An 18559-nucleotide genomic window follows, 5' to 3' on the forward strand; every position below is an offset into this window, starting at 1 on the left:
GACACATTACAAACACCACTGCTAAATTGTACTTCTAATGAAATCCACCAAGGCACAATAATAAAGACCTGTTTTGCATCAATATTATGTTTCTCGTCAAATCTATGTGATGGCTTACAGTGGCTTGGGCCCCGAGGCACTGCTCTTGTCTTCAAGAATAATCTTTCAAAAAACATGTATTCATGAGGCAGACATACTTTCTAAACTAAAATCTGCATTAGTCTACTTGTTTACTGTGTCATTATTGAACAAGTCTTCTCTTTTTACATCATAATGAACAATGTGAAAACATAGGGGGTCATGAGTAGTTAAGAATGAGTTAATAATATTGCACCCTCCAAGTAAAGTCATGACATAATGATACAATAACAGGTCATATTTGTCAAAGTGCACTTTTAATCAACATTCTTTCTCATAGAATGGGCTATATTTGGCTTAAATTTAAAATGTTAATTAATATATTTATTAACAAACATTTATTGCCATTATTTATACACAATCTCAATGTGACTCATGTTATAGTTATGGCTACTTCTTGATTAGTACACATATTAACTCATCATTAGCACATAGTAAAGTAACATTTAGTTTACATATTAGTACATGATTATTTGTGAATGGTTATTGCAAAGTGTCACAGACAAAATAAAACATCAGGATACTATTTCAGTTAAATTCACAACTATTATAGGGTGTATAGAAGGTTGACTTTATATTTCACACCTTTGATTTTAGCCACTAAATATCGACAGATAAATAACAAATAAAACAGAACACACATTTTCCATAAATTGTTGACTATTGTTTTTTTCCTCCAATAACATAAGTCTTTGCTTGCAATATTTTGTTAGTAATGATGAACAGTGCAATTTCATGTGCTGGCTCAGCACATTACAACACTTCTCTGTATTAAATGGTTTTGAGCAGTACATCTGAAGGAGTGCAATATGCATATAGTTTCTGACAGATCATTGAGCTAATAGTATTATTTGTGAGTCCTGACAAGTTAAGAGAAGTATCAGATCTTCAGGGCATGTACACCATTTAACATAAATTTCCAATGCAATGTCTGAGCACATTCACATCCTTTGTTCTTCTGGCAGTTTCTTTTAAAAACATGAATGCATAAGAGCTCCATGCTGTGAGTCGCTAATCTATATTAGACATTCTCCATTATACTTTCAAAATGAATGATTTCATGCTTCAGGCTCATATGCATTTACATATCCACTTTTGATTGATTCTACAGTTCCCCGCGAATAAAAGAAATTTCAATGAAAGCATTTACATTTATTAAAAGTTTCCCAAGGCACTTCTACCAAAGAGTTTTGGTGATTATTGGCGACTTGTGAATGCGAGGGCTCACATATTTGCATTGGTGTGTTCGTTTACAATATTGTCTTACATATGACATGACATGTCAAATTTACTCAACATACAGCTTAACTATACATATTAAGTCAAGCTGTTCAGTGGAAAATATATTCTGATGTATATGTATGTTGGCGGTTCATTCCACTGTGGTGACCCCTGATAAATAAAGGGACTAAGCCGAAGGAAAATGAATATATGTATATAGGAGAGCAGATTGGTTTTTGAGATGCAGTTTTACTATAGCAATATTGTAGTAATACTATGACAACACTGTAGGTACCATGACTGTAGTAACCATGTTTTTTATGCATACTGTGGTGCATACCATGTTTTTTTACACTATATATTTTTTTATAGTAATATTATAGTATTAGTACTGTACACTCAAAGAAAAAAAGGTACCTTTGTAAAAGTTGTACCTTATATGGTACAGAAAAGACCTCTTATGATAATGTTCTGTACCGTTTATGGTACAATTGAAATGAAGGTACACAATTGTTTTCTTAAAAAGGTACATAAGTGTTCGACAAAATAAATATTACTGCAAAGGCAAAGTGATTTTAGGAACAATTTCCATATTAAAACATGAATCATTATCTAAAAGCATATGTTTAAAAAACTCATAATCATTTTTTATTAGTTCTATAATACAAAAAACTAAAGCATAAAACTATAGGTAAAGTAAACTAAATATTTAAGGCATTTTTACCAGACATTTGGTAAACATTGTCTGATAAAAACAGTTTCATTATTGATATCCGCACCTTTTGGCATTGGCTTTTTACTTCGCACATGAGCAGGGAAAAGTCCTGCATATGCAAAGTTTTCATGCAGGAATTTTAGTGTAAAACAAATCAAACATTGTGCACATCTCGTTACAAAACTTTTGCAAAATTCTATTTTAGAATTAAGTAAATTAAAAGAACTTGATTACAAGGGTATTGTGTAAAAGAATGTGGAGAAAAGAATGTGTTATAATCTACATGGGAGATATTGTACATGTACATGGGAGATATTGTACAGATGTATTTCTGTAACATTTCTGTGAAAAGTGTTGTGAAATGTTTAACAAAAATAGATCTTTTGCTTTATGTTAAAGTATTTTTATTCTTTATTGTAAATGGATAAGGTGCATTTACATAAAAAATAAACTTTAAAAAAAAACATTGTTTAAAAATGTATTTAATGTTTTATATTTGTGGAAAATAAATTGACACATTTTGGATATACATTTTGGAAATAAAGTATGTTTTGGTTTTTCATGGTACAAATCATGTCTTTAAAGGTACAAACTGCACAGGTACAAATTAGTTTATTTGTCCTAAGGCACAATTCTGTTCCATAAAAAGGTACTGCCCCGGTGACAAGGGTTTGTGCCTGTACAATTGTACCTGTACCTGTACCATTTTTTTTGAGAGGGTAGTAAATCTATGCAATAATGTCTACAACAATAACAACAACATATTATTAAAAACATTTACATTTATAAAAGATGGTAAACTTTATGTGTAAACATGTTTACATGTGCCAGTGTGATTCAGAAAAATCAACAACAATTTTACAAAAAGAAAATATTTGGTGATAAAACACTGGAATACAGTGGTAAAATATCCAAATATTTACACTTAAGCAAACAAACCACCAAACAAACAAACAAACAAACAAACAAACAACTCCACTGCAGTAAACCTGCTTCATTTTATATTTACTATAGTTTTACTTCAAATATCTTTGTTAAATCGTGGTTCATTTAGTTACTGTTTACTTTAAATACTGTAGTAATTATGCTTCATTTTGTTGTCACTTTTTACTTTGCAACAATTAATTTTGTAGTGACTATGGCTTTACATCAAATGCCATAGTCTGCTTCATTTCTAGTTACTGTGGTTTTCAAATGCCGTAGTCAAACCCTCATGGTTAATTTTTGTAAGGGATAGTCTAAAACCATGGTAAATTTTTGTAAGGGATAGTCTATTCCAATATTTGTGCTAGAAAAAGGAGTAAAGATAGCAGACAGGTTAAGACAAAGATGGAGTGCATTTTTTATTTATTTAACTCCGTTTTTCAGGGGTGTGTTATGTAGGCTGCACACATACACGCACACACGCGCGCACACTTTGAAAGTGAAGCTTTGGACGTGGATCGACAGCTTGGAACTGCAGTCGGACACGCGCGCGTCAAGTGTCTATTATGCAAAAACGTTGGCTATGAATTACTTCGCATCATTCCGGAGCCGTTAATGAATGAAGTGTTTTATTTATCTGGGAGAGATACAAAACATGGACAGTTCTCGCAGTGTACAGCTGCTGAATCCACGCGCACCGGAGCGCCCGCGCGCGCAGCACATAGTTGGCTGACGCTTCGGATTCTTCCTCAGTTACTTTTCGACCGTCAGCTTGTCTCTCTCTTTGCATCGTTACTTTTGCGGAGCGCTTTCGGGCAGCTGCTGAATCTGCTGAAATGGATGTGTCTAAACAAATGCTGATTTTATACCTCACCTGCTCGCTCGGACCTGTGAGTATCAACACTTCATTTGATCCGGTTTCCAGTGCAATTAGTCATCGACGAAAGAAAAGCCCTCAAGTATTTAACACACCTAGTTCTCAAACAAATTGGTCAGGTCCGGGGATACGGAGATTTTTTTCCTTTTCAAAGTTAAATTGTGCTGACAGAAACTTTGATAAATTAATCTCAGGAAACTGTTGCTCTTATGCTCCCTCCTCAGAATGTGCGTATTTCACACAACATAAATTAAATTACTAACTATTAAACTAATTTCATGAGTATTCATATCAATTTATTTAATTTGGTTGCTATAAAGCCTCATAGAATGGGGCAGAATGCAATCAGTTTCACTAAACTGCATTATCAGTCAGAAATTAATATATTTTCATACAAAATCTAGGCTTTGACAGGTTTAATAGTTTTAAAATGATCTTCATCTACACTAAAATGTTCTGACATATCGATAAAAACGTGCAAATATACATTATTTTATTAAAAAAACAGTTTTCATCGCCATTTACAGTCCAATTGATTTGCAAAGAGAGCATCTTTTGTAATCATTCTGCATCTGAGTGTAAAAAAAAAAGGTTTCAGGTAAGGATTTTTGCAATGATTTTTGGTTAAAGAGCCTTTCAACGATAAGTTGTTAGTGTGAAGAACATTTTAATAACTCAGAATCTTTTGCTATATAGATTGTTTTTTATTTTTTGTAACTATTATAAACACCCTTTTGTTGAATGTAAATACATGAATGTCAAAGGTTCCCTATCAAACCATCACGGCCAATAAGTAACGTAAATTGAGTCAAGTACAAATGTCCTTATGTCTCACCAGATGTGGATCTAGTTCACTTATTTCATTATGGATCTCATAATTGATTCCACAACATTTTATGAAAAGTGTTGAGTTCATTTCAATTTCAATCATCATATTGTTATTTAAAATCTGTACAGAACAAAAGTCTTTCCTTCTCAGTATTTACTTTAAATCCTTCAGGTTTAGCGTTCCTGACTGATCAGCACTGAGAGTGGCAATGTTGCCACGCAAAGACTTCTGTCACATGAAAAATCTGTGCATTAAAGTGGTTGTTACATATATATTTATTTGGTAACACTTTACAATAAGGTTCATTAGTCAATGCATTTACTAGCATGTACTAATCATGAACAACACTTTTACAGCATTTATTAATCATATTTGAACATGCACCCTGACTTAACAAACTAACAATGAACAACTGTATTTTCATTAACTAACGTTTATTAACATGAATAAATACTGTAGTAAATGTATTGTTCAATGTTTGTTCATTTTAGTAAATGCATTACTTAACATTAACTAACGAACCTTATTGTAAAGTGTGACCATTTATTTTTATCATGGTATTTGAAACAGCGAATGATTTTCTTCTCTTATTGTGACACCATGGTAACAACTCTCAATTCTCCTCAGTTCATCGGTGTGTCCGTGTCAGCACTGTCCTTGATCACAGCTCCTTGTAGACAGTAGTGACTCACGTCTCTATATAGTACAGCTGACCATGCCATTAAATTCACTTCTGATTTTGTCACTCCGCACAGCAGACTATATGTTCAATATGGTGCTGTTGTTTTCTCTGGACTCATATGCGATCTTGTGCTTTCAACTGGTTTAATGCACAGCATTGCTTTTAAACTAAACAAGATACATCTCAGCACCTTTTAGGATTTGTAATGTAGATCTGTCAATATGTGGTATTTAGATTCAGGAAGGTATGTATGACAGTTTATGCATTAATCACCTTATTGAAAATGTGATAACAGGATGTAATGAAACTTACAAATATAAGACCTTCCCCAACCACCTTTGGTCCCCCTTTAAATGAAACAGGAGATCTAACAATGCAAATGCTATTTAATATGTTCTAGTTTTACAAACTTGTGTGAATGACATTTGAAGCAGTCATATGTTGAAAATGCTGTTTCGACCTATAGTATTAAACATTTTGTTTAGAAATGATTATAACAATATTAACTATACTATGATATTCAGCATAAAGGTGTGATCAGATTACTTTACTCATACACATATGGATAGGCAATATGGGAAGGAAATTCAATTTTGTGCAAATTGTGCTGCGTTCCACTTTAGTGAAATCTTCAAGCTTACAAGTAGTGTTGGACACTTGGAGTTGAGCCAGCCTGATCTCACGAGAAAATGTGGCTAATTAAATTGGGTAATTTGTATGACTTCAGATCATTTAATTTATATGAAAATGTATGATTTAAAAAAAAAAAGGCATGTCCCCATTTCTCTAAGCCAACTGTCATTGGCGGATATGGGTGAACTATCTCTTAAAGATGACTTAGTTTAAATAAATCTGCCCATAGTTCATTTACTTAAAGGGCACCTAACCTTTTTTCAAGATTTAAGATAAGTCTTTTGTGTCTCTATAATGTGTCTGTTATGTTTTAACTCAAAATACCCATCAGATTATTTATTATAGGTTACAGAACAGTAGAATTTTCTGCTTTGAACACACTGTAGCAGTTTTTGTTGCCTGTGCATTTAATACTAGTTCTCCCTGCCCACCGTTCCCAGAGTGTGCCTCAATCTCCGTCTGCGTGCATCAGATAAACAGCATAGTGACAGACATGAAGTAGATCTCATGTTACGTTTGTAAGAAATGCTACAGTAAGAACGTTTCCAATGATTATTTGATGTATTTGCTGTGGAGTTGCAATGATGAGTCACACAATGGCGTTACAAAGGTCATGCACGCCTACACACACACACACACACACACGCAGCAGACACACACAGCACGCACGTTTAACTGTGCACGTTTTTGCACAGCAGATGTGACAGGATACACGTTAATTTCCACTGCTGTATGAATATCCGTTATGTTAATGTACAAAATAAACCTGATTTAATGTCCACAAACTGGAAATAAAGCGTCTTCTTTTATAATTGTACTGACATGCGGCTGACGGCTGTGGTGATAAAGACGGTAAAATGGCTGTAATTCATAACAATGCACTGTTTTAAAAATTTTAATCTTAGAAAACTCATTCTTGATCACATTTGATGATGATTGATGATCATAGCGAGCTGAACAGATCTTTTAATCCCAGTTGCTTTGCACACTCCTGTCTTGTTGATATGATTATGGCCCAATCCCAATTCTATTTTTGTACCCCTTCCCCTTGGCCCTTAAAACCGAGGGTGAAGGGGAAGGGCTTCAAAAAATATCTCTAAGAAGTGGGACAGCACCTGCACACGTCATCATATGTCATCTTGAGCACTTGCTTCTTATGAGATCAGATGATGGTGACTGATGTAGTTATTTCAGTTGTGTATTTTTTTTTAGGTATTTATCTTTAGGAAATCACTGAAGGCATATATTAAGTTATCATAACTATCTAATGTGGCAAAAAGATTATAATTCTGCGCATTTAACAAAGTGGCCATATTCATCAATGCAAACACACACTAACAATAATGATTTTTTGACAGTGTAAATAGCCCATTCCTAGCCACTAGACTTTCCTGACAGGGTATTTGAGTGTCATAGAGTGGCAGAATGTTGTGGGACTGCTGTACAGGAGTTATTATTATTATGGATTATAGATAGCCACATTTAGCGGTTTTTATTTTATTTTAAATTTTTTTTGAAAGCATGACGGTAAAACACAAACGCGGTTTTGCATATATTAATACATGTGTTTGTTTGTTGTAAGAATTCGCAATAATGACAAAAAATACTTAATTGTGGATCTCCTTACTTCCGGGTTTGACTATCCTACCGTTGTGGCTGGCGTATTCTGGGAAATTTTCTTACCCCTTGGTTTCGAGTGTAGTCCTAAAAAATCTTTGTTCGAATGTCTATTCACCCCTTCCCCAAAACCCTACGCCTTCAAGCTAAAGAGAATTGGGACACCCCTACCGCTTCTCGGGAACATGCAAAACGAGGGGTGGGGTAAGGGGAATGCCTAAGGGGTAGAACTGGGATTGGGCCTAAATGTGTTACCAAGATATGTTAATACGCGTCTGTCAATCAGTTCGGTGGGCGGAGAAACCGTACTTATACGTCACGTTGCGGTGGGCGTCGAAATGGGAGGGATTTAGATCCTATTTTAACATCAGGAAATTTAAAAAAGAGACTTATTACCTTTATATCTCCCCAAAATGCCTGTGGACACACTATACCTTAACACAGTTCTGTCCAAACAGCTTACAAAAGATGATTTTCATCATAGGTGCCCTTTAAATGAAATGCAACAGGTCTACTCACTTTTTTAAAGTAATTTCAACTAATCCCCTTTAATGCAATGATTTTACTTACTCAAAAAATCATCTCTATGCTTTTTACAGTGCAGTAAAGTGTACTAGACTGAACGTTATACAACAGATATAGCCAGCTCACATTTCTGAAGTGCAGAAGAAATATTATTTTATTATTCTAGTGTCTATAGAAATCTTATATATACATAAGTATTGTGAACACAGCTTAAATTAGTTAAAAAGGACACATTCCTGTTCTGTTTGATGCAGCTTTTGATGTGTAGAACCAGCTATAAAACACTGCTCTGGATCATACTGTCACCCTTCAGGAACCAGAGTAACATTTGACCCTTACAGTCATACTTTCAGTAATTATGGACTGTTTCGGGAATAACTATTGCTCTACAGTGAGTTGTTGATTGATGTCACCTCTCTGTGGCCTCATCTGCCAGAGTACCTGCCATAAATCTCACTATCCTCCACTGCTAGATGGAGCAATCCATGAGAGCAAATACTTAAATAATACAGCCGACATTTCTAGAGAAAAATTTGATACAGCTGCAGAGAGTCAAATAATTTATGCCGTGATATTTTTTCCACCATATAGGAATCTGGCAAGGGTCAACAAAGGTGAAAGGAGATGTTATTTAGGGCTCAGGTACTTCATGGTAAATTGCTTTTTAAAACTGAAGCAATAACATGAATTTGTCCTTCATCATGTCTCGATGACACCAAGAAATAACTATTTCACTCCGTTCTCTTCAAACTATAATTACATTCAGCTTGTTAAATGATCAAAGGTGTACTGCTGTTCAGAAATGTGATGTTCTTAGCTTCAAAAAGTAAATAAAAAACAAGATTTGTTTTATTGCAAGAAATGTACTGCATGTCAGAATCTTAAAATTGTGTTATTGATTAAAACAGATGCTGTCTGTCCAGATGTGTGAGGTCATGTGGGAGCTGGAAGCGGAGAAAAGGGAGTGTTTGTCTAAGCTGGAAAACATCACGTCAGGTATGTAGTGTACACTGCATATATCTGTCACAGCAGATGTGTTAAGAGATTAGGAGTGTAATGATCGCAGTAGGTTTTCAGAACAACAAAAGGGTAAATTAAAAAAACATGTTAATTTATGTTGTGGGGTGGCACGGTGGTGCAGTGGTAAGCATTGTCACCTGGGGTGTGGCTGAAAGGCATCTGCTGCGAAAAACATATGCTGGAATAGTTGATGGTTCATTACGCTGTGACGACCCCTGAAATAAAGACTGAGCCAAAGAAAAATGAATGAATGAATGATTTATTTCTTGTTTTTATTAAAGGTGAATCAGAATGCATTCATACAGTATGTTAAATTGTTTTCTTTTTTCTACATTGTGCCACATGGCTGCGGAAAGTGCAAAAAATCTCCAGAAATCTTTTCACAAGATCATTTAGAACATTAGAATTTATTGCTATGATAGAATGGTCTTATTTGACCATATTAGGAAGGGTTGTGAATATTAATGAGCTCTGTTCAGACATTCACACTGCTCATTTCAGTGCCTGCACACTTATGTGTGTTAAGCACTTATGTTTAGCAGTTTCCATTACAATCGCACACATGTGTCTGTTGCCTCATTACAAACATATGCAGAAACATTTCACAATATACACGTTAAATATCAAAAGGTACATTTTAACAGATCGTATCCTTCTTCGAGGTGGTGCTGAATACATTTGTAATCCTTATTGCATATTTAGGTACTGCAAACATTCTGTGATCATACTGTACAAGGCTGCCTGCTTCAGAGAATTGCACTTTCATAGTACATATAACACAGGATTAGATATGGAAAAATCTCACAAGGACATATTAAGAGAAATCAGATGCAGTCTGGGATGGGCAGTTAATGATCCCAATCTAGCAGTTGATGTTTTGTTCTGATTGGCCTTGTTTTTTTTATTGGCTTTACCTGAGAATGAGGAAACAATGGTGTTTGATGCTTAAGGTATGTAATTTACATGTACTGAACTTTAATTATTCATTGATGCCTATAGGTATATTCATATTTTTGTTCTTTGGCACCTTTTAACAGTGGATTGCTAAAAAAAAACATGACTCTGTCTATTAAAAATTAAAGTTATAATTATACTTTTTTATGGTAATGTAATCTCAGCTAATGCTGTAAACTAGGGAGCTCTTTTACTTGTACAGTTCTATATTATTATTCTACAGTTAACACCAGAGCATGAACAATACAATTAAGTTGCTTTATATATTACACTACCTGACAAAAGTCTTGTCGCCTATACAAGTTTTAAGAACAACAAATAATAACTTGACTTCTAGTTGATCATTTGGTACCAGAAGTGGCTTATATAAAGGCTAGATTATGCTTATTTTACCAAAATAAAATATGATCATGCCTTGCTTTTTAATTCTTTAATTAGGACAGCAAGGTCTGCCTTAGCTTTCACAAAAGTTTGTCACCTAACAAAAATAATGTACAGTATAGGATATAAAGTCATGGTGCAGTGGTAAAAGAATTAATATTTTGTATGACTCCCTTGAGCTTTGAGGACTGCATCCATACATTTCTGCAATGACTCAAATCACTTATTAATAAAGTCATTTGGAATGACAAAGAAGGCGTTCGTGCAGGACTCCCAGAGTTCATCAAGATTCTTTGGATTCATCTTCAATGCCTCCTCTTTTATCTTACCCCAGACATACTCAATAATGTTCGTGTCTAGTGACTGGGTTGGCCAATCCTAAAGCACCTTGACCTTATTTGCTTTCAGGAACTTTGATGTGTGGACTGAAGTATGAGAAGGAGCGCTATCCTGCTGAAGAATTTGCCCTCTCTTTGGGTTTGTAATGTAATGGGCAGCACAAATGTCTTGATACCTCAGGCTGTTGATGTTGCCATCCACTCTGCAGATCTCTCATGTGCCCCCATACTGAATGTAACCCCAAACCATGATTTTTCCTTCACCAAACTTGACTGATTCTTGGGTTCCAATAGATCTTCTGCAGTATTTGTGATGACTGTGATGCAGTTTAACATATGATTCATCTGAAAAAATACTTTTCCAAATGATCAACAAGAAAGCTAGTTATTATTTGTTGCTTGTACAACAAGAATCAACGACAAAACTTTTGTCAGGTAGTGTAGCTATAATAATGTAAGTATAATATTAAAAGTATGTGCATAAAAATGTAAATTGCCACTTTTCAAGGCTGCAGGCTTGGTTTTGAATGTGCTCACTTCACTAGAAATGGTCGCCAAATAGAAATAGCAACCTAATGTGTATTAATCGATAGGCCTAATATTGCAAGAGCAACATTTTGTGTGTTACAAGATCTGATTAAGTAGCCACTGTGCAGAAAATACCGCTATGCTGCTTATCTGCATATCTGCAGAAGTGTCAATATTTTTTTCTCCCTCATTTCTTCTCACAGTCTGCAGTGAGCTCAAACCTCTGTTCTCATTACAGAGACCGAGGACTGGACAGATAATTGTTTTGTGTTTGTTTCTCTGGGTTATCAGGTTTCAGAAGAGGTTACAAAGACATGTAGGTTCATTAGATAGAAATGTCATTCAGTTAAGTGCGATCTTCACAACAACAGGCGTTTCCTTAGCCATTATCTGTAGGATTTAATCAGAGGTTGGTTTTAGTTGAAGACTGAAACATATCAGTAAGCATATTCTGTGTTTTTAATGCATTATTGATTAGATCTGACATCAATGCTGTGCAGTCCAGATTCACACACTGTTACAAGCCTTGTAGTTGAAGGCCCTTATTGCCCTGCAACCCTGCTTTTCAACTAATGATGCTGTCAAAAATAGCTGAAATTACGTAAACTGCTTTTTCGTTTCAATATTAAAGTCATATTCTACTGTGATAATGAAAAACATGAAAAGAAGGTCACCACCAAGGCGGACGGTAACCTTAAATGAGCCATGATAACACGTATTTAATTACAATTTTTAATGACGCATCAAATATTAGAGCAACTTAATTACTGGGATCATTAACAAGGATTTGTGTGTGAGGTAAAAAAGGGTTTGTGGACTTCACTGTTATTTCTGTACCTCATCAAACTCAACCGCTGTACCAGGCTAATCTAATATTGATTTTCTCCTTAATGGACGAAGCAATTACAAAAGCAGGCGGTGTGACGATGAGGTCTGATTATCTGTGATTTAGTGCGTCGAGGTTGTGTGTTGTCTACTGTGTGTCCTGTGATTTAAATCGCAATCACAAATCTCCCCTGAGTAATAAATCTTAGACCAATATGCAAATTGGTTTCTCCGACTGTGAGATGGACTTTGATAAGGCTCTCTCCTGTGGCATTGAGTTTGATTGGTTTTCTTTTTATCGTGTTGACCGGTTTCTTGGAAAATCTGATATCAGCTGGATTTCATAATTATTTGACAGAACAAAGAATTAAATATAGAATAAAGTCTGGTCACTAAATCAAATGGTCACTTTGAAGTCATCATGAAATGCAAAATTCAACTAAAATCTGTGATCTAAATACATGCCACTGATGATATTGTGAATGATTTATCTATGCATTATCTAGCTATTAAAATGAGTTCCTTCATTTCCATTGACATTAGTCTTTACTGACATATGACAGACAGTTTGCCCTTTTGAAATCTCTCTCTTTCTCTCTCTTTAACAGTTAATGGAAAACATCAAACTAGGGAAGCATTGACATTTCAGTGAGAATGCTCCAATTTTTTAGTTGAGGTTCACGTAGTCTACCTGTGCAAGCCCGTAGGCATGGGGGGCTCAATTTGGCCTCTATATGAGCTCATTTGTCCCATTTTTGATGGTATGCCTTCATAAATTGTGAAAATAGCCAATAGAAGAACACTGTTAACCTCACTGTTGTCATTACTAAAGATATTGAGCTCTATTTTAATGATCCAGGCGCAAAGTTCAAAGCCCAGGCCGCAAAAGCATTAAGGGCGTGTCAGAATCCACTTGTGCTATTTTAAGGATGGAAAAATCCGCTTTGTGCCGTGGCGCATGGTCTAACAGGGTTGAGCTTATTCTCTTAATAAGATGTAGGTGCCATGGCGCATTTGCTATGTACATGATGGACTTTGTAAATGGAAAAACTGAAAGCTTCATTAGCAATAGTTAAACAGAGCATCTACAGCGCGAGAATGAGCCTCCTCATCCTTTACTTTCACTTTCACTCTCGTGGATGTACGCACAGACATCAATTAGTTTATACATAATTAATTTCCTTTGTTAAATGCAAATATTTCTTTTAAAACTATTTCTACATTCAGTTCTAATTTCCAGCAAACTAATAAATGAACAATAATAACGAAGTGTGCTTAAAAAATGCTATGCCCTATATGGTCTTAAACCGGACAGGTGGGCAAATCTAAGCTTGTTTTTAATAAAACAAATATAAATATGCAAATAATAAATAATACTGCTAATAATAATAACATTATACAAAAGCAAATTGTCTTGAATAAACTAAAAAAGCCCCCGAAATGAAGAAGGCATGGAGGCAGTGGTTTTTATATTTATGTTGGCTAGAAAACAATAATTTTGTAATATTTTTATCCTTGAATTCTTTTTCATGTGTAAAGATATTTGCGTACTGCTGTACATCCTCTGTGTATTAAGCAATGTTTACACGAGGCGCACAACCTCCTCTTATTTTAGAGGAGGATTTTAGACCTCCTCTTAGCTGGTCTATTGAACATTGGATATTAGTTCCTCTAATAGTTTTTTTAGACCAGAATGCCTACATATGAGCGCAAATGCATTTGCTATTTAAACAGCGTTCCGCAACACATCAAAACGACTCTTGCACCGAGGTGAAACTAGCAAACAACAATTGTGTCGCGCCTTTCGCCACATTGCGCCGGGTGTATGATAGGGCCCAATAAGTTAATATAATTTTGGCATCAAAACATAAACAGGTGTGTTTAACTTACTCATTAGGCTGCAAAAAACTTTTAATTAAAATTTTAGGTTCTCTGAATTTAACATTTTAATTTCTTTAAATGATTCACCATGTCTCTGTTTTAAATGATTGGTTGCGCTTGAAATTCTGCCATGACAACCACGCTGATTGGTCGATTTATGTTATATGACACAAGGTGGTCATTTTGCTTGTGATGCTGAATTTTGTTGAAGCGCAGCAGGACAGAGGCACTACCTGAACTCATCTGACCCACCCTATACATGCAGTCGCCATAACATTATTTATAAAACTATAATAACCTACAGTTTAAACGCACATTTCTAATTACACACTTGGTAAAGTAGTATGGTAAGCACTTTAACAAAATTATAGGAAATATTTTGTGTGGTTATGATCAGAATCCGACAAGCTAATGCAGCAAAGATTAGTGTTTAAAATGTCACTAAAATGCAGTATTTGAACCTCATAATTTATGAGAAATACTGCAAGAAGCTCCACTTTTTGAGTAAAAAGAACCACCCCATTCAATAAGCTGCCTAAAGGCCTACTGTGTATAAGAGAATAGTTAAGCCTAGATTTATGCAACCGAGTACAAGATTACTGATTTATAAAAAAACGAAGAAAAATAAATCAGAGAACAACAAAATAAAGGAAATCATTAGGAAACATTAGGAAGCCATTGGCCACAGTGTTGGGTGAGCATGAAGTGTTAATCCTTGATCATAACTATTTTATCGATTTCAACTGAATACTCTAAAGTCACATTCACACCAATAACTGTAATCATAACTGAATTGCAGTTCACACAAGTGTCTTTAAAGGCAGGATTTTAAATGGCTGGTAATATTTCTATCTTTCAGCTGCAAAAAAAAAATAAATAAAAGTGGTTCCAATGATTTTGTCATTTAGTAATATAAAGATTGTTCTATTTGTGATGTGGGTTCTGCCATTGAAAATATCAGGTTATTGTAGCCCAATGTTAGGTCAAATATTGATTAACACAACTGTTGGATTTAAAAATTGTCATTTAAATTTTATTAAAAAAATTATGCAATTAAACAATACTTATCTCACAGTGATTACACGGTGACGTACATTTTAGTAAGTTGCTCATTCTCCAATGGACAGTAGAAGAGGTGTTTGGAGGCACGTCTTATTTTAAAAATGGTATGTTTTCATACAAATGAAGTCATATGAATTTGTACAAATTAGCCACTCTTCTTTTTTTAATAATTACTTTTTAGGGGTTTTCACCTTTATTTGGATAGGACAGTGGAGATTTTACAGACAGGAAAGTGTGGGGAGCAGAGATAGGGGAAGGATCGGCAAAGAACCTTAAGCCAGGAATCAAACTCGGTTCGTCATGAGCACCTTGTACTATGTGTCAACGCACTAACCACTAGGCTATTGGCGGCGACTTAATATCCACTTTTCTGACAACATATAAAATAATATTTCCTCTTGAGATCGGGGTAGTTAGTATATATTTTACTACAACCCAGGATTTTTTTAGTGTAAGCTTTTTTTCTGCCATTGTTTTAGTTTTGTTTTAGTTTTCTTTGACCTATTTGGGGTGGCTCAGTTTTTAGCACTGTCAACTCACAGCAAGAAGGACGCTGGTTTGAATCCCAACTGGGCAAGGAGGGATTTATGTGTGGAGTTTGCATGTTCTAATATGGGTTTCCTCCCGGTGCTCCGGTTTCCCCCACAATCCAAAGACATGCATTAGAGGTGAATTGGATGAACTAAATTGGCTGCAGTGTATGATTCTGTATGTGAATGTTTTTTTCTAGCTTGGTGCTGGATTGTGATTGGAAGAGCATCCCCTGCGTGAAAAACGACGGTTCATTCCACTGTGACAATAAATCAGGGACTAAGCTGAAGGAAAATGAATGAATGAATTTTCCTATATGGGGGAAATAATAACAAATGCAAAAACTGTCACATTGCTTTCTTTATATGCACGTGTTTATGACTTTAAATCAAAATAATATAATATGAATGCCAGTTTGCAACATCAAACAGCAAAACAAGCTGTATTTTATATCCAAAAATCAGTGGAAGTGTATGACTTAAAGTGAAGTCTTGATACAAAAAAGGTCCCAATAGTTTGGCCACTGTTACCTGAAAAAATACTTGTTAAGTTTATCTGCTTATGATAATTAAAATTAAAGTATGTTTCTATTATCTGTAATAATTTGTTCCCATTTCTTTGCTAAGGTTGCACAGGTGAATGGGATCTGGCGTGTTGGCCATCAGCTCGCATTGGAGAAGTAGTCACCATCCCCTGTCCAAACTACTTCAGCCATGTCAGTGATCAAATAGGTATGGACACATATTTTCTAATATGTTTTTGTTTTTAACTATTCTGCAATGTCTTTGAAGGATATTTCAGAGAATGTCCTGGCTGTGACTGAATTAGCATCATAACCGCTGTCAGATCTTCTTCACTTTTTTCTGATTAGTCTTTGATGACTGCAGACAAGAGAAATATTGTCTATGCAACTGGGATCTGCTGAGTGATATTTGGCAGATACACTGACAAATAAACCGTATTCTTGGGACTTTCTCTAAGGAGAACCTGGTGGGCCAATTATTTGTTGAGATTTGTTGAGTGATGCAATTTATTCAAAGGAAGAAAGCCATGGCTAACTTTTAATGCTGTTTGGTAAGCCTTTTGTAGTTGCGTTGGGCTAATCAGGATTAGCTGTGTATTCAGCAACTAAACAGAACATCAAACGTGCCTGTGGTTGTTATGGAGATCGAGTTGCTGACATTATCATTATCTGATGTCATCAGATTTTCTTTCTTTTAATTTTTACATAAATGCATCAAGGAATTAAATATATAAAACATGGCAACAATGTTAACGTATTCTGTTTGAAATAATGCTGTCTTATAGATATAATTATTACAGATATCAATGCAAAACGTTCATTATGGGTTTAAACACAGTTGTGTGACAACAGTATTGCTAATCTCTAATGGTAAAAATTAACAAATGACATTTTTTATAACCACACTTCATAAAAACACTTTATTTTGATAAACCTTTTGTTGAATTTAATTTAAATTGCATCAACTAATGTCAACTAATTCTCATTAGATTATAAGTAGACTGTTAGGTTGGGGTTAGGGTTGTGGTTAAGGTTAGTGTAAGTTGACATCTGCTTACAAAGTTTCTTTTAGTCCATTAAATGTTTGTTGAAAGAGCAGTATCAACAGATATTAAGCGGACAGTCTACTAATACTGAAATGGACCATCAAAATAAAGTGTTACCAAAAAGTCATTTAAAAAACAGACATTTTCCCTTTGACATGTCATCGAAACAGACCTAAGTAAGAAGCAGCCGTCTGCCAACAAAAAAATCTGCACCGCAATTACTGAAGATAATGTCAGGGGCATTATACATTTGGCGTTTTAAGATGCAAAAATTGAACATTGTAGACTGCCTTATTCTGAGCCACTTCTATTGACATTTTTAGTTTTTCACAGAGATATCATTAACCCCAACTAGTTCTGAAAACGTAGCCCTATATACATTACTGGAGATCTGGAATTGTGTAGCCAGAAGTACGTATGACTGCATTTCACCTTTAAAATGAAAGTTACGTGGCGGTTTGATGCCATTAGTTTTCACGCTTATCTCTGTATGGGCGGATTCCTGGCTGTTACTAGTTTGTCCAGTTATTTAACCATGTACGTCTGTGGACCTGAGATGCAGAGAGGAGTTGACCATGGGGTGACAATGGGGTTCGAGTTCAGTGAAAAACAGTTCCAGAAAATGGGTAAGACAAAAGCAGAAGCCCAGAGATAAAATAAACAAGTAAATAGCAGGGTGGGAATGTGATAATAGGTGGTAAAAGTCAGACGAGGGCATTTTTTCTGAATTGCTCAACTCAATTTTGTCTGTTGAGTTGAGGTAAGTGGGTGGGGCGGGTCAATCTGTGCTTTTTAAAATACTATTGGTTTGGTTTAGGGAAGGGGGAGATTGGGTCAATTAATCGATCAGTCAGTCAGTCATTCAGTCAGTCAAACAGTCAGTCGACAGCAGCCTCTGGTGGATTTACAAAAGAACAGCAGATGCGAATGGCACTCCCGTGACAAATTTGAGATCTCAAAAAGCACACACAACAGCCTCTCATGGATTTGCGAAAACGAAAACTGTGATAAAAGTAGCTTCTGCGACATATTTGAAGGTCTCCGGAAATGTATATAAAAATTTGTTTTCAGAATGAGCCTGGGTTGATTAATCCTGTTTTGAATCTGCCAGTATGCTGATGCATAGGTATTGGGCTGGAAGGGCTGAGAGCACAATAGACCCTTTTCACATTTCCGGGTTTCTTAGAGCGAAGTAATGGGAGTAGAGCAAACAATGTTTTAAAAAATAATGCTCCCAGATGGTGTTATAAAACCTTTATAACACAACGCAAACATAAACTTTAACTTTAAAAGAACGAGAATAATTGTG

General features: G+C 35.2%; 1 protein-coding gene across 1 annotated transcript in view; it reads left to right on the forward strand.

Moving 5' to 3' along the window:
* Positions 1-3493: 3493 nt before the first annotated feature.
* vipr1a (vasoactive intestinal peptide receptor 1a) overlaps positions 3494-18559 on the forward strand; it is a 62786-nt gene continuing 47720 nt past the window's right edge. Inside the window, exons 1-3 of the mRNA XM_087240763.1 lie at positions 3494-3888; positions 9070-9157; positions 16308-16412. Coding sequence (XP_087096889.1) covers positions 3835-3888; positions 9070-9157; positions 16308-16412 — 247 coding nt within the window. The 5' untranslated portion in view covers positions 3494-3834. The remainder of the gene's footprint in view (positions 3889-9069; positions 9158-16307; positions 16413-18559) is intronic.

This window comes from Danio rerio, chromosome 2 (genome assembly GCF_052040795.2).
Source record: "Danio rerio strain M-AB ecotype USA chromosome 2, GRCz13ab, whole genome shotgun sequence".
Taxonomy (NCBI): domain Eukaryota; kingdom Metazoa; phylum Chordata; class Actinopteri; order Cypriniformes; family Danionidae; genus Danio; species Danio rerio.